At 43.6% G+C, this 27,122-nt stretch overlaps 1 protein-coding gene across 1 annotated transcript in view; it reads left to right on the forward strand.

The window, feature by feature from the left end:
- Positions 1-27,122, forward strand: part of LOC126092250 (uncharacterized) — a 700,330-nt gene that overhangs the window by 210,888 nt on the left and 462,320 nt on the right. Inside the window, exon 3 of the mRNA XM_049907760.1 lies at positions 14,458-14,509. Coding sequence (XP_049763717.1) covers positions 14,458-14,509 — 52 coding nt within the window. The remainder of the gene's footprint in view (positions 1-14,457; positions 14,510-27,122) is intronic.

Here is a 27,122-nt window from a genome sequence, read left to right on the forward strand (position 1 = left end):
TACGGCGTCGAAATGGTCGTGGATTTTATCACTTAATATTGTTTAATACGAACTTTATCGGGGTATAGATAATGGCTGCGTAGAGCGCTGCTCCATTTAGCTAAGATAAGACCACTTTTCTCACACGTGCACAAAGTAAACACCAGCTGTATACATACAAAGGCTTTTATTACTACAGAATATCAAGTTCTCCCCCCCCCCCCCCCCCGTCCTCCAAAAAAATTTCTTCGTTATACACTGGACGAAATAATATTAGCACTCTGATATGCGTACAGGAATACTTCACTAAATAACATGAATTTTAGTAAAACTACACCTGGAAGCAACAATTGTTCTTCAATAATACTTCTCTAATCCAACTGATCGTGAATATATAACAGAATGAAGGTCCAATATGAGAACAATTATTTTTTAGTAAAGGGAACGCGACGCTGATGAAAATTAGCCCAGTCAACCTCGTTTCTGGAATGTTTTTACTCTCTTTGAACTTTAAGCGTACATCTGCGTAATAGGCGGCTACCTTCGGCATCGATCCCTAGTGATTTGTTTTCCATAGTAACGTTAAAAGACATTTCAAAAACACCTTAATATAATGCAAAGTATTTTAGCTGACGATTGAATCATTGTACTTACTATACAAGTACACACCGTCAGACTTTCTTAAAAACATCATACAAACAATTCTCAAGATTCCAAGAGTCGACAAGAGCGAGTATTATCGAACAATCAGCTTAACAGCCCATGCATCCAAGTTGCTGACAAGAATAATGTACATAAGAATGGAAAACAAAATTGAGGCACTGTTAGAGGACGATCAGTTTATCTTAGGAAAGGTAAAGACGCCAGAGAAGCAGTCCTCGCGTTGCGGTTGACAATGGAACCAAGACTGAAGAAAAATCAGGACACGTTCATAGGATCTGTCGACCTGGAAAACGCGTTCGACAATGTAAAATGGTGCAAGGTTTCGAAATCCTGAGAAAAGTAGGTGTGAGCTGTAGAGAAAGACGGATAATACAAAATACACTCCTGGAAATGGAAAAAAGAACACATTGACACCGGTGTGTCAGACCCACCATACTTGCTCCGGACACTGCGAGAGGGCTGTACAAGCAATGATCACACGCACGGCACAGCGGACACACCAGGAACCGCGGTGTTGGCCGTCGAATGGCGCTAGCTGCGCAGCATTTGTGCACCGCCGCCGTCAGTGTCGGCCAGTTTGCCGTGGCATACGGAGCTCCATCGCAGTCTTTAACACTGGTAGCATGCCGCGACAGCGTGGACGTGAACCGTATGTGCAGTTGACGGACTTTGAGCGAGGGCGTATAGTGGGCATGCGGGAGGCCGGGTGGACGTACCGCCGAATTGCTCAACACGTGGGGCGTGAGGTCTCCACAGTACATCGATGTTGTCGCCAGTGGTCGGCGGAAGGTGCACGTGCCCGTCGACCTGGGACCGGACCGCAGTGACTCACGGATGCACGCCAAGACCGTAGGATCCTACGCAGTGCCGTAGGGGACCGCACCGCCACTTCCCAGCAAATTAGGGACACTGTTGCTCCTGGGGTATCGGCGAGGACCATTCGCAACCGTCTCCATGAAGCTGGGTTACGGTCCCGCACACCGTTAGGCCGTCTTCCGCTCACGCCCCAACATCGTGCAGCCCGCCTCCAGTGGTGTCGCGACAGGCGTGAATGGAGGGACGAAGGGAGACGTGTCGTCTTCAGCGATGAGAGTCGCTTCTGCCTTGGTGCCAATGATGGTCGTATGCGTGTTTGGCGCCGTGCAGGTGAGCGCCACAATCAGGACTGCATACGACCGAGGCACACAGGGCCAACACCCGGCATCATGGTGTGGGGAGCGATCTCCTACACTGGCCGTACACCACTGGTGATCGTCGAGGGGACACTGAATAGTGCACGGTACATCCAAACCGTCATCGAACCCATCGTTCTACCATTCCTAGACCGGCAAGGGAACTTGCTGTTCCAAGAGGACAATGCACGTCCGCATGTATCCCGTGCCACCCAACGTGCTCTAGAAGGTGTAAGTCAACTACCCTGGCCAGCAAGATCTCCGGATCTGTCCCCCATTGAGCATGTTTGGGACTGGATGAAGCGTCGTCTCACGCGGTCTGCACGTCCAGCACGAACGCTGGTCCAACTGAGGCGCCAGGTGGAAATGGCATGGCAAGCCGTTCCACAGGACTACATCCAGCATCTCTACGATCGTCTCCATGGGAGAATAGCAGCCTGCATTGCTGCGAAAGGTGGATATACACTGTACTAGTGCCGACATTGTGCATGCTCTGTTGCCTGTGTCTATGTGCCTGTGGTTCTGTCAGTGTGATCATGTGATGTATCTGACCCCAGGAATGTGTCAATAAAGTTTCCCCTTCCTGGGAAAATGAATTCACGGTGTTCTTATTTCAATTTCCAGGAGTGTATGTAAAAGAACCAAGAGGGAAGAGCAAGATTTGAAGGCCAACAACGAAGTGCACGGATTAAAATGGATGTAACACAGAGACGTAGTCTCTCGTCCCTACTGTTCAGTCTATGCGTTGAGGAAGCAGTTACGGAAATAAAAGAAAGGTTCAAGACTAGGATTAAAATTCGAGGTGAAAGGATAACAATGTTAAGATTCTCTGATGACATTGCTATACTCACTGAATGTGCAGCAGAATTACGGGATCTGTTGAATGCAATGAACTGTGTATTGAGTACAGAATATGGATTGAGAGTAAATCGCAGAAAGACGAAAGTAATGGGAAGTAGCAGAAATGAGAACAGCGAGAAACTTAACATTACACTTGGTGATCACGTGGTAGACGAAGTTAAGGAATTTCGCTACCTGTGCAGCAAAATAACCCGTCGCGTGCGGAGCAAGGAAGAGATGAAAAGCAGACTAGCACTGCCAAAAAGGGAATTCCTGGCCAAGACGTGTCTACTAGTATCTGACGTGAAAACTGAAAGAGGAAGAAATTTCGGAGAATGTACGTTTGGAGCACAGCATTGCATGGTAGTGAGACACTGACTGTGGGAAAACCGGAACAGAGGAGCATAGAAGCATTTGAGATGTGGTGCTGCGGACGATTGTTGAAAACTAGATGGACTGATCAGGTACGCAATGAGGAGGTTCTCCGTAGAATCGGCTGGGAAAGGAATACATGGAAAACATTGACAAGAAGAAGGGATAGGGTGATACGGTGTTAAGACATGAGGGAATAACTTCCATGATACTAGACTAGATGCAGACGGTAAGATTGAGGACGGTAGATTGCAAGTGCTACTCTGAGATGAAAAGGCATGAGTATAGCTTTACTGTGTAGCTTGTTTACATTTCCACCAAACAAACCAGTTTCTGATGTCGTTGCGTGTAAATCTACGGTGGTTTTCCCATGTCGATGAATTATTCGGAAGTGTTCCACGTGCTGCTTTTGACGATCTCTACATATTGTAATCGAATTTCATAACAAATAAGCCACATCAACACTTTCGACTGCACTGGTTTCCAACCAAACTAATTCCGAGATGTAAAAAATAGGATCCAGTTCTTTGCACAAATCAGAAGAACAGGTTTATCACATGGAACAGCCATGGTACATCGAAGAGAAAGAGCTTGCCCAATACAGATGTATATGTAGATACGCCTTCGAAGATGCACATCTTTACTGTATTTATATCAGCTATACAAAATAGTTCCTTGACTGGGTGCAGCATGTCTGGACCGTAGGACACCTTGTGTGGCAATGAGAAAACGTGCTGAGGTTGCACTGAATGACACTAACAGGTGTCATGGAGAGTTGCCACGCCCACTGTTCCATTGCCTGTGTGGGAGGAGTGACGCCTCTCCAACACGGCAGTCACCTGTAATCCAGTTGCTTATCGGTATATGCTTGGTGCATTTAAACTCGACCTGAAAACTTGCGTACTATGTCCATGGATGCTAGGTGACATGTTGGTGACATGTTTTCACTCCCCAGAAAAAGAGAACATCTCACGTTTTGGGGCAGTATAGATGGTGTTAGATCGATACCAGGCAATGATGTGGACCCATCACACCCTGGCCCCACAGCTGACGTAACTCGTACCAGCAAAGTAGTTTTTACGGAATCGGTGCTGTAGGAACGTCCACCTGGAAAAATGACAGAATTCAGAATATACGAGGGTGGATGCATTTGTAAACATTTGCGACGTTGTTGAAACCAGCCATCAAAACCAGTTCGGAAAAAACGGTGTTTTGCTTGTCGACCGATGATTGTAAAGCAGTCTTAACCTCATCCAAGTCACTGAATCTGTAGTCATGTAGGTCGTCTTCCCTAAGTGTAAACAAGTAGAAGTCGGACAGGGTCAAATCAGGGATGTAGAGTGCGTTTGAAGCACGAGTCGTCAGCCCATTGTCGCAATCGCTTGGGCTGTGAAAAGTAATGTGTGGCGGCGTGCGTTATTACTCCTAAGGTTTCTTAAGCGTTGTTACGTGGGTTTCGCTGTTCACTGTGAATTCTGACGCGTATGTCTTCTTGAACCACTCCATCAGCACGTCCTCGGTTGGCATCTATGACAGACGCTGTCGGCCGGCCGCTGCCATGGCCGCTTCTGCGTTATCAAAGAGCGTCATCCAATGGCTCCCATTGCGGATGTCCATTATACAGTTCCCCAAACATACCGTTCCAGTTCAGTTCAGACAGCAGGAAACCTTGCATTTCTTGTGGAGGTTTTTCTGTCATCTAAACTAGACATTATGTTAATATCTTTTGGAAAATCGTAGCTGTGATTAGCAAGTACTTCCGGACTTTTTAAGGGTCAAAGTTACCGTAATTTAATAAAATCACGCGATTCTGAGACACGTAGCTCAGAACTATTCAAAGGAAAGTTCTTAAATAAAATTCAGAATGAAGGCAACACTGGATACAAACAATACTGCTAGACGAACATCCGCAACGGAGCATTATTGTAGACGTTGAAAATAATCCTGCAGCTGTAAGATTATTTTTATTTATCAGTGCTTGAAACACGATCGACTTCAAGCTCTCCCATGTCCAGCATCAGGTGTGACGATTCCGACCGCCGCGATGGATTAGTGTAGGACGCGGTGTACCACCAACGAGCGCGGAGCACAGAGTTATCACACATGATGCTGAATATCCAAGAGCCCGAAATCAGTCGTGGTTTAAGCACTGATAAATAAAAAAATCATACAACTGAACGGTTTGAGGTAGTATTCATGCGGTATTTTTTGAACTTAAATTTAATCTAATTTTCATCATCATCATCATCATCATCATCATCATCATCATTTAAGACTGATTATGCCTTTCAGCGTTCAGTCTGGAGCATAGCCCCCTTATACAGTTCCTCCATGATCCCCTATTCAGTGCCAACATTGGTGCCTCTTCTGATGTTAAACCTATTACTTCAAAATCATTCTTAACCGAATCCAGGTACCTTCTCCTCGGTCTGCCCCGACTCCTCCTACCCTCTACTGCTGAATCCATGAGTCTCTTGGGTAACCTTGCTTCTCCCATGCGTGTAACATGACCCCACCATCTAAGCCTGTTCGCCCTGACTGCTACATCTATAGAGTTCATTCCCAGTTTTTCTTGATTTCCTCATTGTGGACACCCTCCTGCCATTGTTCCCATCTACTAGTACCTGCAATCATCCTAGCTACTTTCATATCCGTAACCTCAACCTTACTGATTAGGTAACCTGAATCCACCCAGCTTTCGCTCCCATACAACAAAGTTGGTCGAAAGATTGAACGGTGCACAGATAACTTAGTCTTCGTACTGACTTCCTTTTTGCAGAAGAGAGTAGATCGTAGCTGAGCGCTCACTGCATTAGCTTTGCTACACCTCGCTTCCAGTTCTTTCACTATGTTGCCATCCTGTGAGAATATGCATCCTAAGTACTTGAAACCGTCCACCTGTTCTAACTTTGTTCCTCCTATTTGGCACTCAATCCGTTTATATTTCTTTCCCACTGACATTACTTTCGTTTTGGAGATGCTAATCTTCATACCATAGTCCTTACATTTCTGATTTAGCTCTGAAATATTACTTTGCAAACTTTCAATCGAATCTGCCATCACAACTAAGTCATCCGCATATGCAAGACTGCTTATTTTGTGTTCACATATCTTAATCTCACCCAGCCAGTCTATTGTTTTCAACATATGATCCATAAATAATATGAACAACAGTGGAGACAGGTTGCAGCCTTGTCTTACCCCTGAATCTACTCTGAACCATGAACTCAATTTACCGTCAACTCTAACTGCTGCCTGACTATCCATGTAAAGACCTTTAATTGCTTGCAAAAGTTTGCCTCCTTTTCCGTAATCTTGTAGAACAGACAATAACTTCCTCCTAGGAACCCGGTCATATGCCTTTTCTAGATCTATAAAGCATAGATACAATTCCCTGTTCCACTCATAACACTTCTCCATTATTTGCCGTAAGCTAAAGATCTGGTCCTGACAACCTCTAAGAGGCCTAAACCCACACTGATTTTCATCCAATTGGTCCTCAACTAATACTCGCACTTTCCTTTCAACAATACCTGCGAAGATTTTACCCACAACGCTGATTAAAGAGATACCTCTGTAGTTGTTACAATCTTTTCTGTTTCCATGTTTAAACATTGGTGTGATCATGTTTCATTTTTTTCTGAAAAACACAGTTTCAAATGCCATATTGTTCAGAATTTGATTTCAAAACGATAGTTGTAAACATTTTTATGGAGAGGCGCAGAAAAAAGTAAAAAGTAAATAGAAACAGCGGCAAAACCCCGCTGGATCCGCTACGCAATATTACGCAACTAAACGTTGCGAGGCCTCTTCCCATGTTGAGTGCCAGACGGCGGCAACACACGCAACTTAGCGTGAGAGTAAATATTTATTATTAGTTAATTTTTGCACGTTTCAGACAACGGGCTCCACAAAACTTAAAACAGAAATTAATGTGTCATAAAGAAAGAGTCAAGCCCACGTAAGTTTAATCTTTATGAATATTGTGTTTATGCTTAATACATGAAGTAAGGTTTTAAAAAATGTATTAAATACTGTTATGTTACTGTTATATAACTCTATAAACAACAGACGATTCTGCTTAAAGCTGAATCTTAGTAAGTGAAATCGTTTATAATGCTCTTGAGTTAAACGGCAGACAATTCTCCTGCATCGGATAATACCGAATTTTAACTCGAAAAGCAATAAACATTTAAAAGATAACTTTATAAAAGTTGTTTTCTCTTGCAGTAAATTAAACATGTAGAAATTATTAATTATTCTAAAAAATACAAGGTCAGCTGTCTTAGTTTTCGCCCGATGGAATGGAATAGCACATACACTTTCTTCTGAAACATCATGGGTCGACAAGCAAAACCCTGAATTTTTCCAAACTGGTTTTGATGCACGGTTCAACAATGGCACACATGTGTATAAGCACGTGGTGACTACCTCGAACGGTACTGTCGTGCAGAGGACAGTTCGTCCTAACGATCATATACTGGTACATTTCAGTAGTAATAGTGTATTTCAGACCAAGGTTGTTCTGTGATGTTTTAGGTTAGGTTTTTGTGTCACGTTACCGTGATTCATGTTACCGTGAACATGTACCAGAAAGTTTGTTTCAACATTGTCGGTGATAAAGTTTTGCCGTTTCTTCTACACACCGCGATGTGTCTGTTGTGCACGCTCTCGTCTACCAGGATGATAGCAGCCGTGTTAACGAGACTCCACGAATACGCTGCCCCCATTCACACCTTGACTGGTCCGCTAAATGACCCAATCTTGGCCAGAGCCCCAGGGCTTCATGGAAACCCTGTCAGATTCTGCACCGAATTTCCGGCCGAGTAAGTCCTCTATTGACTATAATCTATCGTAGATCCCTCGAACATTTAACTGTTTCCAGTAGCTAGAAGAAAGCACAAGTCACTCCTCTCGACAAGAAGGATAGCAAAAGTATTACAGAATCTTAGAACATATTCTGAGCTCAGACATAATGAGATTTCCAACAGAAACGACCCCCTTCATACCAACCTGCATAGATAATCTGAAACCCAACTCACACTTTTATCACATGACATCATGAAGGTCATGGATCAAGGCAGTCCAGTAGATGCAACATTTCTCAATTTACAGAAAGTATTTGAGTCAATAACAATAGGGAGCTCCTAGATAACAGAACGCAGCATGTCATTCTCAATGGAGAGAAGTCTTCCGAAGTAAGAGTGATTTCAGGTGTGCTGCAGGGGAGTGTCGTAGGACCGTTGCTATTCACAATATACCTAAATGACCTTGTAGATAACATCGGAAGATCACTGAGGCTTTTTGCGGATGATGCTGTAGTATATCTGGAGGTTGTAACAATGGAAAATTGTACTGAAATGCAGGAGCATCTGCAACGAATTGACGCATGGTGCAGGGGATGGCAATTGAATCTCAATGTAGACAAGTGTAATGTGCTGCGAATACATAGAAAGAAAGATCGTTTATCATTTAGCTACAATATAGCAGGCCAGCAACTGGAAGCAGTTAATTCCATAAATTCTCTGGGAGTAGGTATTAGGAGTGATTTCAAATGGAATGATCATATAAAGTTGATCTTCAGTAAAGCAGATGCCAGACTGAGATTCATTGGAAAAATCCTAGGGAAATGCAGTCCGAAAACAAAAGAAGTAGGTTACAGTACACTTGTCCGCCCACTGCTTGACTACTGCTCACCGGTGTGGGATCCGTACCAGATAGGGTCGATAGAAGAGATAGAGATGACCCAACGGAGAGCAGCGCGCTTCGTTACAGGATCATTTAGTAATCGTGAAAGCGTTACGGAGATGATAGATAAACTCCAGTGGAAGACTCTGCAAGAGAGACGCTCAGTAGCTCGGTACGGGCTTTTGTTGAAGTTTCGAGAACATACCTTCACCGAGGAGTCAAGCAGTATATTGCTCCCTCCTATGTATATCTCGCGAAGAGACCATGAGGATAAAATCAGAGAGATTAGAGCCCACACAGAGGAATACCGACAATCTGTTTTTCCACGAACAGTACGAGACTGGAATAGAAGGGAGAAACGATAGAGGTACTCAAGGTACCCTCCGCCACACACCGTCAGGTGGCTCGCGGAGTATGGATGTAGATGCAGAAGTAGATGTACACTTATTCAAAAGTGCAATAGCATGGTATATCAGGCGAAATTTGTGACTGGACTGACAATTTTTTTGTTAAGCGGTACACAGCATATACACTCCTGGAAATTGAAATAAGAACACCGTGAATCCATTGTCCCAGGAAGGAGAAACTTTATTGACACATTCCTGGGGTCAGATACATCACATGATCACACTGACAGAACCACAGGCACATAGAAACAGGCAACAGAGCATGCACAATGTCGGCACTAGTACAGTGTATATACACCTTTCGCAGCAATGCAGGCTGCTATTCTCCCATGGAGACGATCGTAGAGATGCTGGATGTAGTCCTGTGGAACGGCTTGCCATGCCATTTCCACCTGGCACCTCAGTTGGACCAGCGTTCGTGCTGGACGTGCAGACCGCGTGAGACGACGCTTCATCCAGTCCCAAACATGCTCAATGGGGGACAGATCCGGAGACCTTGCTGGCCAGGGTAGTTGACTTACACCTTCTAGAGCACGTTGGGTGGCACGGGATACATGCGGACGTGCATTGTCCTGTTGGAACAGCAAGTTCCCTTGCCGGTCTAGGAATGGTAGAACGATGGGTTCGATGACGGTTTGGATGTACCGTGCACTATTCAGTGTCCCCTCGACGAACACCAGTGGTGTACGGCCAGTGTAGGAGATCGCTCCCCACACCATGATGCCGGGTGTTGGCCCTGTGTGCCTCGGTCGTATGCAGTCCTGATTGTGGCGCTCACCTGCACGGCGCCAAACATGCATACGACCATCATTGGCACCAAGGCAGAAGCGACTCTCATCGCTGAAGACGACACGTCTCCATTCGTCCCTCCATTCACGCCTGTCGCGACACCACTGGAGGCGGGCTGCACGATGTTGGGGCGTGAGCGGAAGACGGCCTAACGGTGTGCGGGACCGTAGCCCAGCTTCATGGAGACGGTTGCGAATGGTCCTCGCCGATACCCCAGGAGCAACAGTGTCCCTAATTTGCTGGGAAGTGGCGGTGCGGTCCCCTACGGCACTGCGTAGGATCCTACGGTCTTGGCGTGCATCCGTGCGTCGCTGCGGTCCGGTCCCAGGTCGACGGGCACGTGCACCTTCCGCCGACCACTGGCGACAACATCGATGTACTGTGGAGACCTCACGCCCCACGTGTTGAGCAATTCGGCGGTCCGTCCACCCGGCCTCCCGCATGCCCACTATACGCCCTCGCTCAAAGTCCGTCAACTGCACATACGGTTCACGTCCACGCTGTCGCGGCATGCTACCAGTGTTAAAGACTGCGATGGAGCTCCGTATGCCACGGCAAACTGGCTGACACTGACGGCGGCGGTGCACAAATGCTGCGCAGCTAGCGCCATTCGACGGCCAACACCGCGGTTCCTGGTGTGTCCGCTGTGCCGTGCGTGTGATCATTGCTTGTACAGCCCTCTCGCAGTGTCCGGAGCAAGTATGGTGGGTCTGACACACCGGTGTCAATGTGTTCTTTTTTCCATTTCCAAGAGTGTATTTGATGAAGAGTCATCGACAGGTGTATGTGTGAAAGTAACTCTGGGTGTATGGCAGAGAAGTGTGTTGGGTCCGTTGCTGTCATGTTGTACACTAATGATCTAGCGGACAATATTAATAGTACCCTCAAAATTTTCGCAGATGATGCTGTTATCTACAACGAAGTACTGTCTGAACGAGGCTGTACAAATATTGTCAGGCCTTGATAAGGTTTCAAAGTAATACAAAGATTGACAACTTGATTTAAATGTTCAGAAATTGTACACATCACAAAACGAAGAAACACAGTATCCTGTGAATATGATATGAGGGAGTGTGTAAACTCGTATAAATGCCCATGTGTAACACTAGGAACATGAAATGGAGTGCTCACATAGGTTCAGTTGTGAGTAAAATAGGCAGCAGACTTGGTTTTATTGGTAGACTACTACGGAAATGCAATCGATCTATAAAGGAGATTGCTTACAAGTCACTCGTGCAACCCATCCTAGAATAGTGCGCAAGTGTGTGGGACCCGAACTGAATAGGATTAACAGGGGATGTTGAACGTATACAGAAAAGGGCAGCACGAATGAACTGGCAAACTCAAGACATTCCGAAACTATCCCGAGAAAGTTTACTAACATCTACTAACACAGTTTCAAGAATCGGCTTTACGTAATGACTTTACGAATATACTACAGCCTCCTACATATCGCTCATGTAAGTATCGTGAGAATAAGATTAGATTAATTGCAGCACCCACAGAGACATTTAATCAGTCATATTTCGTGAGCTCCATACATGAATGGAACGGGGAAAAAGGCGTAATAACTGGGACACTGGACGTACTCTCTGCCAAGTACTTCACAATGGTCCATAGAGTATAGATGTAGATGTAGGATCTTACTCCCATAGAAAATAACTGAGACTATTAGGACCAGCAGCTGTAAGGTACTACAAAACATCCCCGCAGTTCGGTAGCTCTGCTCATCAACGAATGGCATCCTCTGGGTAAGGTACACCTGAAAAACAAAAAAACAAAAAAAAACTAGTGGACTCTCTTCTTCGTCGAATTGGGGCCATAATCGAAGCATGAGGCTGTGTTACACAGTACTGTCGTCATACCTACCGCAGGTGGCATGTTTTTTTGTCCAGTGTGCTCATAAGGAACACATCGTCTCCAGTGCATTTCTCTGAGACTGAGCAAAAATATCTACAAAATGTTCCTTGACACACTTCTCCTCCCTTTCGCATACTCACTAGGTAATCGAAGGGTTAGGTGGTTTCGAAATGACGGAAAGACGACACAATGTGCATGCTGCGTTAGGAGCTACTTCAATGTGGAATTTATGTAACGATTGATTAGTCGGTTATTAATTTCTTCTCCAACGTATGGAGCATATTGATACAGGTTCCGCATCTGTATTACTGATTCTGAATAAAATGCCAGCGGCAGCTGCGATTCTTTATTTTTTTTTTTTTTATTTTAGAAACCAAAACCGTCTTCGGTCCCCAGGGCCATTATCCAGTAGTACACCAGGGCTGTTCAATAAAGAATGATCAGAATTTTTTTTGACAACATACCTTTATTCCTCCTGATAATTTTGACGGTACTTCTCAAAATAGTCTCCTGTGGATGCGATGCACTTTTCCAGCGCTTCTGCTAGTCTGCAAAGACATCCTAGAATAGCCTCTATATCTGGTGACGGAAAATGCCGCCCTCGAAGGTGTTTCTTCGTTTAGGGAACAGAAAGAAATCACACAGGGCCAAATCCGGACTATAAGAGGGGCGCTGGATGCACTTGACATAGATTTTTGCAAGTTATTCAGTAACAACGTTTGCAACATGTGGCCGTGCATTATACTTGGTGTAACATCCAGCCTTTTTCACGTATGTGTGGTCTTTTGCATCTGATATAGACTTGCAAAGTTTTCAGGTCAGACCCAGCCAGTTACCGATTTGCGTCCAGATACCTACTGATAAACCATTACATGAATAGCAATAAATTAGATCACCATAACTTTCCCAGAAGAGGAAACTACGTCTACTTCTTTGGGGTTTGTTGATGAAGGAGATTTCCATTTGAGCTTCGCTGCTTCCTCTCAGAATCAAAATGATGTAGCCAAATTTCATCACCAGTGATTACCTTTGAAACAAACATAAACTTCAACTGCGTGCAGACCTGTATGCGAATGTCCTCTTGCTCAGAAATCAGCTTTCTTGAAGCCACTAAACAGGTATGTCTCATATGTAAATTATCTGTCACCAACTTGCGCGTGGCACCCAATGAAAATTTTTAGTAAGTGTTCGTAAGGTTATTCGTGACCCTGTCTCACAATGACAGCAGCACTATTGATGCTTTCTTCTACAGGACAAGTAACTAGATTGCCGGGTCCAACTTCCTTTTAAATTGATTGTCTCCCCTCTTTAAACAATTCCAGCGATTTTCAAGTTTTCCTGCAGGGAAGAAGAGACTCTCCATAGGCCTCCCGTAATAGGCCGTAGTTGAGACGAAAGCACAATTTCAAAGCCGCATAATTGTTCATTGTGTGTCACCTCTATTGCTGCGGTAGGCAATAGTGAACATGTCTCAGTTTGCCTGCCTCCTACAGGCGGGACAATGAAACTAGTACGGCGTTTTTGTTCGCATTTAGCTAACAGAATGTTATAAGATTAAATCCTGTCGCGAGAAATTGTGACCATAAAAAATTATGATCATTCATTACTAAACAGCCCTCGTATGCGAGACGTCCTGTGAGAACACAGAATTACTGCGCAGTTCTCTTGAGACGTCTGACATACACCACTGGATAATGAACACGTGGATCTAAACAGATCTCGGTTTCCAAAATGAAAAGAAAATTGCATCTGGTACTGGCATTTTATTCAAGACAATCGACTATCGGCGTGATCTATGCCTAACTTGGATCAGATATGAAGCTGATGGTTTTCTTATTCTGGGGTCATGTGAAGAGCCAAGTTTACCTTCAGTACACATTTGTATGGATACCTTCGACTACTCCCCTTGGGATGTTAGAGAGTACGCGTCACTCAAAATACATCGTTGTTGTATTGATGAATAATTTTTGAACAGCGGGGGTAAAGTAACAGAACAAACTTTTAATACGACCTTAAAAAAGTGTGCATGTATTGACTGAGGTTGGTATAAAGCTCATGTAATTTGTTTTGTTTGTTTTAGTATCTCTTTCAATTCATGTCATACTGCAGTCGTCAGAACGTAATGAGCAACCGACTGATTTGTTTCTGAAATTACAAAAAAAAAAAAAAAATATTATCGTGTCAGGAGCATTAGGAGTCAAGATAATAACATTGCACATGATTGATTTCTTTAATGAAACCACCGAAGAACATCCTTGAAAGCCGTGTAAAAGTTTCTCGATGAAGCTCTTTTCCATCAGGTATGTACAAATTTTGCACTGGAAAAAAAGAATTGTTGCAAATCGAAGGAAACATATCAGAAAAGAAAGTCATAATTTTATCTTCGTCGTTGCAGTTTATTGGTACGGATTTGCGACCAAATCTTTGTAAGTTCATGAGTATGAGATCTAGAATTGTAACGTGCGCAATACAGTCTATCTTAATTTTATACCAGTTGTTTGTACCTCAGAAATGTGATTATTATTGTGGTTTTGGGACATATATTTTATTAGCTGCTTCTGTCTAAGAAATGTGGTCATCATTTAGTTTTTGGATATGATATTCCATTTACAGTGTATTCACTTCAGAAATCAATAACCGCTTATTGTTCTGTACTACTATCTCGTTTATTTTATTTTTATTTGCAGACTGCACAGCTTTGAGAGATTTCTGCTACGTCTTCCAGCCGTACCATCACAAGTAAGTTCAAATTCATTTTTTTCACTTATTTAATACATGTAGGCCAACATTTCCTGTTCGTTATGCTAACGTGTCTTCATGGGCTGTGCTCTTGGTGGCCAATCGATGAAGGACAAGAAACTGAGCAGAAGACCAACTATTTTTTGGCTCATATAAAGAAAGGTAAAATTTAACCTCCTTTTACGATTCTTAAAGTAAATGTTAACTATGATGAAATTGCAATCTGAGCAAAATTCCCCCCAGGCGCCATCCCCGTGTTCTACGTTCAATTCCTCCTACTATCGAAAGGCAATCGCTTATCATAATTAAATTTTCTTCTCCCTTAATGATTGAACAATTAATTTTACCTCTTTGTCCATTCTTTCAGTATCATTATCTGTGTATCCAGTTCGCTTCGTGTATGTTGGCTATGATAATGCGTTCAATATGCCCTTCATAGTAGCTTATCCGCATTCCTATTTTCTTATTCATTATTACACCTACTCCTGCGTTATCAATAGCTGATTTTGTACTTACAATCGTACATTCAACTGATCAGAAGTCCTGTTCTTTCTGCCACCACAGTTCACAATTCCCACTGTATCAAACTTCAACCTATCCATTTCTCGTTTAAAATTCTCTAACCTTACCACCCAAGTAAGGGCTCTAACATTCCACTCCCCGACTTGATTTTCCAGATTACAAACTTTTCCTGAACAGTCCCCACCGTCCGGAGATCAGTGAATGGGACTATTTTACCTCCGCAATATTTTCACCACTAAACTATACAGCAGAGCTGCGTGATCTCGGAAAATCCAGTGGTTATAATTTCTGTCGTATCGATAGCAACGATGCCACGGAATAGTTTCTCAAGTTGGCACTACGAGAGGCACAGACGACAGCACCCTCTGGCCGGTGCTGTCCAGGTCTACGAGCTTCGCGACTGCTTCAGCCCATTTGATCAGGTGCAGCCAGCCAGGACACTTTGCTTCAGCATCGTACCTACGTACAAAGTTATGTAATCGTTTATCACCTTGTTTTTGCACCAGCAAATCACGTTCTTGCAGTACCGACTTGTATTACCTTTTCCCGTTCCTACCCACGCGCCGCCTCCCAGGCGGGATACAAAAATTTCCTCTTGCTTTCAGCCGTTTGCAGACCAACACAGCAAAGTCGTACTGGATAATGTTGTATGGCCAGAACACTTATCCAGATTAGAATGAAATTTTCACTCTGCAGGGGAGAGTGCATTCTGGAAACGTGTCCCAGGCTATGGCTAAGCCATATCTCCCCAACATTCTTTTTACCGGGAGTGCTATTCTTGCAAGTTTCGCAGGAGAGCTCCTGTAAAGTTTGAAAGGTAGGAGACGAGATACTGGCGGAAGTTATGTTGTGAGGACGGGTCATGAGTCGTGCATGAGTAGCTCAGTCAGTAGAGCACTTGCCCGCGAAGGTCAAAGGTTCCAAGTTCGAGTCCTGGTCCGACAAAAATAAATAAATAAATAAATATATATATATATAATAAATAAAAAATAATAAAATAAAATAAAAAGCAGATTTAATCTGCCACGAAGTTTCAGTTACCCATACTATTGCCTCCGCAAAGAAAAGTCTGCTACAGCAGACACAAACACCTCCGATGTTGTTGCACCCACAGTACGACTGACTATTTGTATCGTTGAGGCACGCACGCCACCCCATCGCGGCAAGGTCCATGGCTAGCGGGGGGAGTCCACACACCTGGGAATATTACTGTGTGAGCCGCGTGGTCTATCGTCTTAATTTTGTTCCAACTGCTTGTGCCGCTCAGCGTGTCCCTCATATCTTTCGGAGATAGCAGTGTATTCGTCTCAAGCATCAGTTATGCAACCCACCTGAAGCCTTCCTGAGAGACAATCTCCACTCATTCCAAATTAATAATATAAGTGCAGACCAGATGTGGCAGAAATTCAAAGACACTGTATCGGCAGCAATTGAGAGATTTATGCCAAATAAATTAACAAACGACGGAGCTGATCCTCCTTGGCACCCTAAACGGATTAGAACACTGTTGCAGAAACAACGAAACAATCATGCCAAATTTAAAGAGTCGCAAAATCCCCTACATTGGCGATATTTTACAGAAGCTAGAAATTTAGCGCGGACTTCAATGCGAAATGCCTATAACAGTTTCCACAACAAAACTTTGTCTCGATACCTGTCAGAAAATCCAAAGAGATTATGGACGTATGTGAAGTATGTTAGCGGCAAGAAACAATCAATGCCTTCTCTGCGCGATAGCAATGGAGATACTATCGAAGACAGTGCTGCCAAAACAGAGTTACAAAACACAGCCTTCCGAAATGCCTTGACAAAAGAAGACGAAGTAAATATTCCAGAATTCGAATCGAGAACAGCTGCTAACATGAGTAACGTAGAAGCAAATATCCTCGGAGTAGTGAGCAACTTAAAACACTTAATAAAAGCAAGTCTTCTGGTCCAGACTGTATACCCATTAGGTTCGTTTCAGGGTTTGCTGATACGATTGCTCCATATTTAACAATCATATACAACCGTTCGCACGACGAAAGGTCCGTACCCAGAGACTGGACAGTTGCACAGGTCACTCCAACGTTCAAGAAACGTAGTAGGAGTATCGTTAACGTCGACATGCAGCCGGATTTTGGAACATATATTGTGTTCAAACATTATGAATTACCTAGAAGAAAACTATTGACACACAGTCAACATGGGTTTAGAAAACATCATGTATGTGAAACACAACTAGCTCTTTATTCACATGAAGTAATGAGTGCTATTGACAGGGGATTTCACATTGATTCCGTATATCCGGATTTCCGGAAGGCTTTTGACACTGTACCACACAAGTGGCTCGTAGTGAAATTGCGTGCTTACCGAATATCGTCTCAGTTATGTGACTGGGTTTGTGATATCCTTTCAGAGAGGTCACAGTCCGTAGTAATTGACGGAAAGTTATCGAGTAAAACATCTAACATTCTGCGTGGTGTCTGTTTGTTCTAAGTCGTGTCTGCCTACCACTTTCGCGCAACGACGCTCTGAGCGTGTTTTTTAGGGAATTGACTAGTTTGAACCTGGGACCTGTTGCTGGTAAGGAGACACCAGACCACACATGACATGTAGAGTTCAGTGAGACTAGCGATGATATAATCAAATACTTAATGATTTCAGCGTCAGCTCCACTGCACTCCCTGAAAGAATCTTAATACTAACTAAATTTAGTGGAAGGGGTTCAAGGCTTTTTAGTTAGCTGGTAAAATAACGTCGAAAAAGCAGTTAAGTTTACCATTGGAATTTTTATTCTACTCACAAAACATTGTTTATAAATTGCACTATTGATGAAAGGAAATATTTTAATACGGGATGAGAAAAACCAACTGCGTTCAACAAGAATGTGAACGAATATTCCCTGAATGGGTTTCCAAGTTCTACAATGGATAGAAGGATGACCTATGCCGTATCACATCTATAATCTAGGTTTAAATTAAGTTTCATAAAAGAGAAAACTATCAAAAATGGTCTACAGTGACCCTCAATTATCGTTAATTACTTATTTAACTTGTCATAAATTACAGTGGCTAATGTGGCTTCTGAATAATTATATAACAGAAAAATCATCACGTTTCAGATTTTTTACTTCCAGTAGCAAATGCGAATTCCACGAAGTTTAATTGACGATCGATACTAGTATTACGTAAAAAGGGGATGTAACAGATGAGACTTCTGCAGTTCTGAGTGAAGCTTTATGCGCTCTTATGCGGCATCGCGTGCGTTCATTGCCTTGTCGGTGGTTAGTCAGCGTCGGGGGGCGGCGGGCGGCGCAGCCCCACACACCTCGCCGTCTCGGTTAGCAGCTCTCTCTAACTTCCCTTTACTACCATTTACCGAAGTTGGTTTAAGAAAAAGGTATCTGGCTGTGTTTACAACTGACCAGTCAGGGTCTCAATGTTAACCTTAAGCTCCGCCTACAGAAATTCTGTCTATCCACTGAGAAACGCTATACTTTTCGTGATGGGGAAATGTTTTTAATGTTTGCAACGTAACAGAGACGCATATAGTCTCACGCTAAAACTTGCAGCTGGTGTGGCCCTTTTAGTGTTATCGTAAGATCTATACTGTCCTTCTGGAGGGCTCTGTCTTTTAACATGGGCTGGGGGCTGCTCTTGGCGATGTGGGTGTCCGTCCCTTATCGTAGGGCCTTCTAGCTTAGTCGGCTGTGCTCTCGGTTTCTGTTCTCGTTTCTCCCCTCGGAACTGCGTCTGCTTCATGGTAGGAAGGTATGACATGCATTTAAGCGTCCTTGTGTTAGTCTGTGGTATTCCATTTGCTCACTCGTTGATCATATTACTTTGGTTAATTTAATGTCGGGATTTATGCGGAGCTATGTGACATACTGCCGGATTTGCTATCATGTCAGGGTTTTCATGGAAGGTGTTACATTTGCCTTATACCTTACAAACAGAAGTTATTTCTGGCATTACTTAAGGTAGTATTATAGGCCCTTTGCTGTTCCTTCTCTATACAAACGATTTGGGAGACAATCTGAGCAGCCGTCTTCAGTTGTTTGCAGATGGTGCTGTCGTTTATCGACTAATAAAGTCATCAGAAGATCAAAACAACTGCAAAACGATTTAGAAGAAATATCGGAATGGTGCGAAATGTGGCAGTTGACCCTAAATAACGAAAAGTGTGAGGGCATCCGCATGAGTGCTAAAAGGAACTCGTTAAACTTCGGTTACATGATAAATCATTCAAATCTAAAAGCCGTAAATTCAACTAAATACCTAGATGTTACATTTACGTACAACTTAAATTGGAAGGAACACATAGAAAATGTTGTGGGGAAGTGCAACCAAAGGCTGCGTTTTATTGGCAGGACACTTAGAAAATGTAACAGACCTATTAAGGAGACTGCCTGTCCGTCCTCTTTTAGAATGCTGCTGCGCCGTGTGGGGTCCTTACCAGATAGGACTGACGGAGTACATCGAAAAAGTTGAAAGAAGGGCAGCACGTTTTGTATTATCGCGAAATATGGGAGAGAGTGTCACAGAAATGACACAGGATTTGGGCTGGTAATCATTAAAAGAAAGGAGTTTTTCGTTGCGACGGAATCTTCTCACGAAATTCCAATCACCAACTTTCTCCTCCGAATGCGAAAATATTTTGTTGACACCGACCTACATAGGAAGGAACCACGATAAAATAAGGGAAATCAGAGCTCTTACGGAAAGATATAGGTGTTCATTCTTTCCACGCGCTGTACGAGATTGGCTTAATAGACAATTGGGAAGGTGGTTCGATGAACCCTCTGCCAGGCACTTAAATGTGATTTTCAGAGTATCCTATTTGTATTTTTACGCTGGGTCTTGCCTAGGGAAAACTGCTATCGAACGATTACATCGATAGGTCGTGTGAAGAATCAAAGTGTGTGGGATCTTTGGTAGTGTTGACTCTGCCGCGTGGAGCGAGAGCAGAGTGGGTCTAGCTGGAGTAGCGAGTGGAGCAGGTGTGTTGTGTGAAGCTCCCGTGAGTTGCCGCGCTTTCGGGGTTTGGCAGCATGTAATTGCGCTCGACTTGAGATGATAGTTTCTGACATGGTGTCGCGGACGGGAAACATTAACTAGCGCACATCAAGAGCCCGTTTCGTCTGGTGACCGTGTCGAGAAGAAGGCGCGCCAACATCCAGCTTCTGCAACAGCGACGGCCGACAATGAGTGACTGTCGCCACCTCCTCGACCGACGGCTTCAAACCTTCAATCAACCGACAAGGAAGACTGGACGCACGTAAAGTTTTAGAACTGTATGGCAGACCTCAGCTTTTGAAACTGTTCCATTTTCGTCACTATAATTACAGCAACTTCGCATGAACGTTTGTTGCTCATTGTCCCAATTGCGTTACGAAGCAGGGTCCCTTCCTTTTCCGAAATGAACCCGAGTGTCGTTGAAATTCAAACGCCAGCATTAAAGTAATATAGCTAATTCGTTTTCACTGCTTTAATTTCAAAGTTCAGTTAAGGCATTCATAGCTGGCTACAATATTTAGATTACACAAGCACGAAATAAGAGTGCGAGTTTTGTTACCGTATTTTAGCTTACCTGTGACTGCAGCTCAGCTTGGTACGTACTAAATTTTACTACTGTTAATTGTTCAGAATCATTTAATACAACTTCAAAGTTAAATCCCTTATTTCTAAATTGCGTAGATTCAAGTAGCTTTTGAAATGATTGTTGAGGTAGTCCAAGACTAACCGTATTTTACTGAATTTCGATGTGCTTCAGAAAGAAAGCTCACTATTAACTTCAGTCACTAAATTAACTTTCGATTTTCCTGTTTTATTAATTTTGCTAAATTAAGTCAGAGTGTAGCGAAATTTATTAATTTTGCTAAATTAAGTCAGAGTGTAGCGAAATTTATTACTTCTGACAAACTTTCAGTTTTCACACTGCACGTGTCGACCTTCAGTTGCCACGCTTCTAGTGCTAATTATATGTGTAATAACCTTTCTTTTTCAGTTACTATAGTAATTGTCCTTAGGACTGGCGACCGTAATTTCCCCCAAATCTCAAATATCTAATTAACGCTAGTTAATTGTTAACGTAACGGCCGCACATTTACTTTCTTTATTAACTTTACCCCGTTTTAAAATTAATTTCCACCAGTTTCATTTGCATTTTTCCTTTCATTTAGATGTAACCCTTTCCTCCCTCTTTACCGACAGATTAACTTCGGTGACGATTGCTTTTCCCAAATTTCCATTAGGTACACGCGGTTTAATTTTTCACTGTCATTAAGGTCGATAAGTGAGGGGGAGGTTACACCCCCCTGAAAAGTGTGACATTGCGGTTCATACCACCTGGAACCACTGGATAAATTCAGCCTCTGGATGTATGTTTTTTCTGTGCTTATAAAACATATTATCGCACTCTCTGCTGCTATGCCTTAAGCAGTTTCACGATAAGCTCCACGATAGACTGTTGCACATTCGGTTACATGCCATCACATTCCATCAGTTCCCCTCACCCCGTTACACAAATGTAATTCTAAATGCATTCTTTAAGACTGGGTACCTGGCCGAACATCCTGCGCAGTTTGTAACTCCCGACGAGTTCGTCTTCGATCTTGGTGGTTTGTGATCAGTAAGGTGCGCCATTTTTCATTCAGTGTTCAAGTTAGTGGTTGTTTTGAAAATTTCTTGAATGTCGACGATATCCATTTTGTGAAGTGTAGTATAAGGGTGGTCCACTGATCGTGACCGGGCCAAAAATAAGCGTCAAACGAAAAAATTACAAAGAACGAAACTTGTCTAGCTTGAAGGGGGAAACCAGATGGCGCTATGGTTGGCCCGCTATATGGCGCTGCCATAGGTCAAACGGATATCAATTGCGTTTTTTAAAATAGGAACCCCCATTTTGATTACATATTCGTGTAGTACGTAAAGAAATATGAATGTTTTAGTGGGACCACTTTTTTCGCTTTGTCATAGATGGCGCTGTAATAGTCACATAATTATGGCTCACAATTTTAGATGAACAGCTGGTAACAGGTAGGTTTTTTAAATTAAAATGCAGAACGTAGGTACGTTTGAACATTTTATTACGGTTGTTCCAATGTGATACATGTACCTTTGTGAACTTATCGTTTCTGAGAACGCATGCTGTTACAGCGTGATTACCTGTAAATACCACATTAACGCAATAAATGCTCAAAATGACGTCCGTCAACCTCAATGCATTTGGCAATACGTGTAACGACATTCCTCTCAACAGCGAGTAGTTCGCCTTCCGTAATGTTCGCACATGCATTGACAATGCGCTGACGCATGTCGTCAGGCGTTGTCGGTTGATCACGGTAGCAAATATCCTTCCACTTTCCCCACAGAAAGAAATCCGGGGACGTCAGATCCGGTGAATGTGCGGGCCATGGTATGGTGCTTCGACGACCAATCCACCTGTCATCAAATATGCTATTCAATACCGCTTCAACCGCACGCGAGCTATGTGCCGGACATCCATCATGTTGGAAGCACATCGCCATTCTGTCATGCAGTGAAACATCTTGTAGTAACATTGGTAGAACATTACGCAGGAAATCAGCATACACTGCACCATTTACATTGCCATCGATAAAATGGGGGACATTAACCCGCCAAGGTCGCTGATGTTCCACTTGTCGCAGACATCGTGGATTTTCCGTCGCCCAATAGTGCATATCATAGTAGCCATACATCAACACGATATAGACCTTTAGCGCAATTGGTAAACGGTCCATTTTAACACGCCATCTATCACAAAGCGAAAAAAGTGGTCCAACTAAAACATTCATATTTCTTTACGTACTACACGAATATGTAATAAAAATGGGGGTTCCTCTTTAAAAAAACGCAGATGATATCCGTTTGATCTATGGCAGCGCCATCTAGCGGGCCAACCATAGCGCCATCTGGTTTCCCCCTTCAAGCTAGACGAGTTTCGTTCTTTGTAGTTTTTTCGTTTGATGCTTATTTCGTGAGATATTTGGCCCGGTCACTATCAATGGACCACCCTGTATACATATGATGATCGAAGTAGAGAGGATAGAAAATGTAGACTGAAGTACAGAGGATAGAAAATGTAGACTGGCGATGGGAAGGGAAGCATTTTTGAAGAAGAGAAATTTGTTATCATCAAGTATAGATTTAAGTGTCAGGAACTCTCTTCTGAAAGTATTTGTATGGAGTGTAGCCATGTATGGCAGTGAAACATGGACGATAAACAGTGTAGACAAGAGGAGAATAGAAGCTTTTGAAATGTTGTGCTACAGAAGAATGCTGAAGATTAGATGGGTAGATCACGTAACTAATGAGGAGGTATTGAACAGAACTGGGAAGAAGAGGAATTTGTGGCGTAAGTGGACTAGAAGAAGAAATCGATTGGTAGGACACGTTCTAAGACATCAAGGGATCACCAGTTTAGTATTGGAGGGAAGTGTGGAAGGTAAAAATCGTAGAGGGAGACCAAGAGATGAATACACTAAGCCGATCCAGAAGGATGTAGGTTGCAGTAGTTACTCGGAGATGAAGAGGCTTGCACAGGATAGAGTTGCATGGAGAGCTACATCAAACCAGTCTTTGGACAGAACACCACAAAAGCAGTACATACAGCCCATTGAAGATTGAGCTCTTCTCCACCCAGACGCTCATTTTCTGTCGCCCTCCTGATGCACATGGTGAGTCATTAGCAGCTAATATTTTTCTTGTCATAATTGTTAACGCAGCACTTTCAAATGAGCCTTACGAAAGATTAAACTTATGTCGTTGCATTCACAGCGTTCCTTGGTAGTATCTGGGAATCACAGAAAAGAGGGTGGCGTTCTTCCCACAACACCTTCAGAGCAATACGAGAGAATCGGTATTCATTGTAGAATATGAACTGATTTTACTGAACTTAACTCCATCCGAACAGGCCTCGGAAGGTGCGAGGATACCGACCGACCATCGTGTCACCCTCACCAACAGGCATCACTGGACGCTGATACGGGGGTGCACGTGGTCAGCACATCATTCTCGCGGCCGTTGATAGCTTTCGTGACCAGACTGATTGTACTATCTCTATGGAATACTTGTGTAAAAAAAAATGAGACTAAGGTTAGAGAAAATACGAGGGTTGCCCAGAAAGTAATGAACCACATTTTTTTTATCACCCGAAAACAATGCTACGAATACGAAATGTTACGTATGTATTATCTGAAGTCTCCTGACTCAGCGCGCCAAGTTTCTGTCACTTCCGACAGATAGCGTGGCTGCAGGACAGTTTCAAAATGGCGTTTGTACAGGGTGTTTCAAAAATGATCGGTATATTTGAAACGGCAATAAAAACTAAACGAGCAGCGATAGAAATACACCGTTTGTTGCAATATGCTTGGGACAACAGTACATTTTCAGGCGGACAAACTTTCGAAATTACAGTAGTTACAATTTTCAACAACAGATGGCACTGCAAGTGATGTGAAAGATATAGAAGACAACGCAGTCTGTGGGTGCGCCATTCTGTACGTCGTCTTTCTGCTATAAGCGTGTGCTGTTCACAACGTGCAAGTGTGCTGTGGACAACATGGTTTATTCCTTAGAACAGAGGATTTTTCTGGTGTTGGAATTCCACCGCCTAGAACACAGTGTTGTTGCAACAAGACGAAGTTTTCAACGGAGGTTTAATGTAACCAAAGGACCGAAAAGCGTAACAATAAAGGATCTGTTTGAAAATTTTCAACGGACTGGGAACGTGACGGATGAACGTGCTGGAAAGGTAGGGCGACCGCGTACGGCAACCACAGAGGGCAACGTGCAGCTAGTGCAGCAGGTGATCCGACAGCGGCCTCGGGTTTCCGTTCGCCGTGTTGCAGCTGCGGTCCAAATGACGCCAACGTCCACGTATCGTCTCATGCGCCAGAGTTTACACCTCTATCCATACAAAATTCAAACGCGGCAACCCCTCAGCGCCGCTACCATTGCTGCACGAGAGACATTCGCTAACGATATAGTGCACAGGATTGATGACGGCGATATGCATGTGGGCAGCATTTGGTTTACTGACGAAGCTTATTTTTACCTGGACGGCTTCGTCAATAAACAGAACTGGCGCATATGGGGAACCGATAAGCTCCATGTTGCAGTCCAATCGTCCCTGCACCCTCAACAAGTACTGGTCTGGGCCGCCATTTCTTCCAAAGGAATCATTGGCCCATCTTTCAGATCCGAAACGATTACTGCATCTCGCTATCTGGACATTCTTCGTGAATTTGTGGCGGTACAAACTGCCTTAGACGACACTGCGAACACCTCGTGGTTTATGCAAGATGGTGCCCGGCCACATCGCACGGCCGACGTCTTTAATTTCCTGAATGAATATTTCGATGATCGTGTGATTGCTTTGGGCTATCCGAAACATACAGGAGGCGGCGTGGATTGGCTCCCCCTATTCGCCAGACATGAACCCCTGTGACTTCTTTCTGTGGGGACACGTGAAAGACCAGGTGTACCGCCAGAATCCAGAAACAATTGAACAGCTGAAGCAGTACATCTCATCTGCATGTGAAGCCATTCCGCCAGACACGTTGTCAAAGGTTTCGGGTAATTTCATTCAGAGACGACGCCATATTATTGCTACGCATGGTGGATATGTGGAAAATATCGTACTATAGAGTTTCCCAGACCGCAGCGCCATCTGTTGTTGAAAATTGTAACTACTGTAATTTCGAAAGTTTGTCTGCCTGAAAATGTACTGTTGTCCCAAGCATATTGCAACAAACGGTGTATTTCTATCGCTGCTCGTTTAGTTTGTATTGCCGTTTCAAATATACCGGTCATTTTTGAAACACCTTGTAGGTGATGTACATTACTAGCAGCGTGCCGTCATTGAATTTCTCATTGCAGAGAAAGAAACTGTGCGGAATATTCACACTTGTGCAAAGTCTGTGGAGCATCTGCTGTCGACAGAAGTACTGTTAGTCGCTGGGCACGGAGGGTGAAGTCATCAGAAGGCGGTTCGATTCAGCTCCACGATTTGCAGCGGTTATGGAGGCCATCCACGGCTGTCACACCTGACATGTTGCAGCGAGCTGATGTTGTCATTCGCGAGGACGGACGCATTACGACTCGGCATTTGGCGCTGCATCTGTCAATCAGCAAAGGAAGTTCACGCAGTGAAGCACTGGCTCCGCCACCAGGACAAGGATTGCTACCGACGGGGCATACATGCCCTTGTTTCGCGCTGGAGGAAGGCCATAGAAGGGGATGGAGAATAGGGTGTGTAGATAAAACGCCATTCTTTCGTGTGTGTATTTCACATTGTGTTCAATAAAGAACTGTTGAAGAGAAAAATGCGGTGCATCACTTTTTTGGCCAATCCTCGTAGTACATACATGTTCCGTGCGTGAATGAAGTAAAACACGGAATGGCCAATGTATTAGAATGAAGTCCAAAAAATAATTTTTGTCAAGGGACGTATACATTTTATTTATTTATGCCTTTGTTTCACCTGGCGATATTAGAGCCTTAAGGTTCTCTCTGACGGCTAACGACACATCCTTAACGAGTTAGCATTACTTCAGTATTTCATAAAGTGAAACAATCGAAATGCCTAATGGAGAAACCATCCAGTGTCAGCATCCAGAAAACTACGAATACCTAGACGTTTCGCAGGTGGGCCATGTCAAGCATGGGCATGTGAAAAATGTGATCAGTAAAGACTACAACCAGAGGTTCAGAAAAATTTTAAGAAGCAAATTGTCTGGCGGCAATACTATCGAGGCAATAATATACCTGGGTCATACCCAACATCGGATACACTGTAGGCATTGTGAACTGGGCACAAGTACAGCTGGATAATCAGAACAGGAAAACTAGAGAACTCATGACAATTCACCAAGCACTGCACCATGTCGACAGGCTGTACTTCCCCAGAAACTCTGGCCGTGGAGGACTCTTTCACGTGAGGCAGGCAGTGGAAGAAGAGGATCACGCATTGGCAAACTGTGTGAAAGATGTAAAGAATAAGTGGCGATTGAAGTCGACAACAGAAATCTTCTCAAGGAGCAGCGAACCAAGAACCATTACCGAAAATCCTGAAGGCAAGATAGGTA

The sequence above is a fragment of the Schistocerca cancellata genome, chromosome 7 (assembly GCF_023864275.1).
Source record: "Schistocerca cancellata isolate TAMUIC-IGC-003103 chromosome 7, iqSchCanc2.1, whole genome shotgun sequence".
NCBI lineage: Eukaryota > Metazoa > Arthropoda > Insecta > Orthoptera > Acrididae > Schistocerca > Schistocerca cancellata.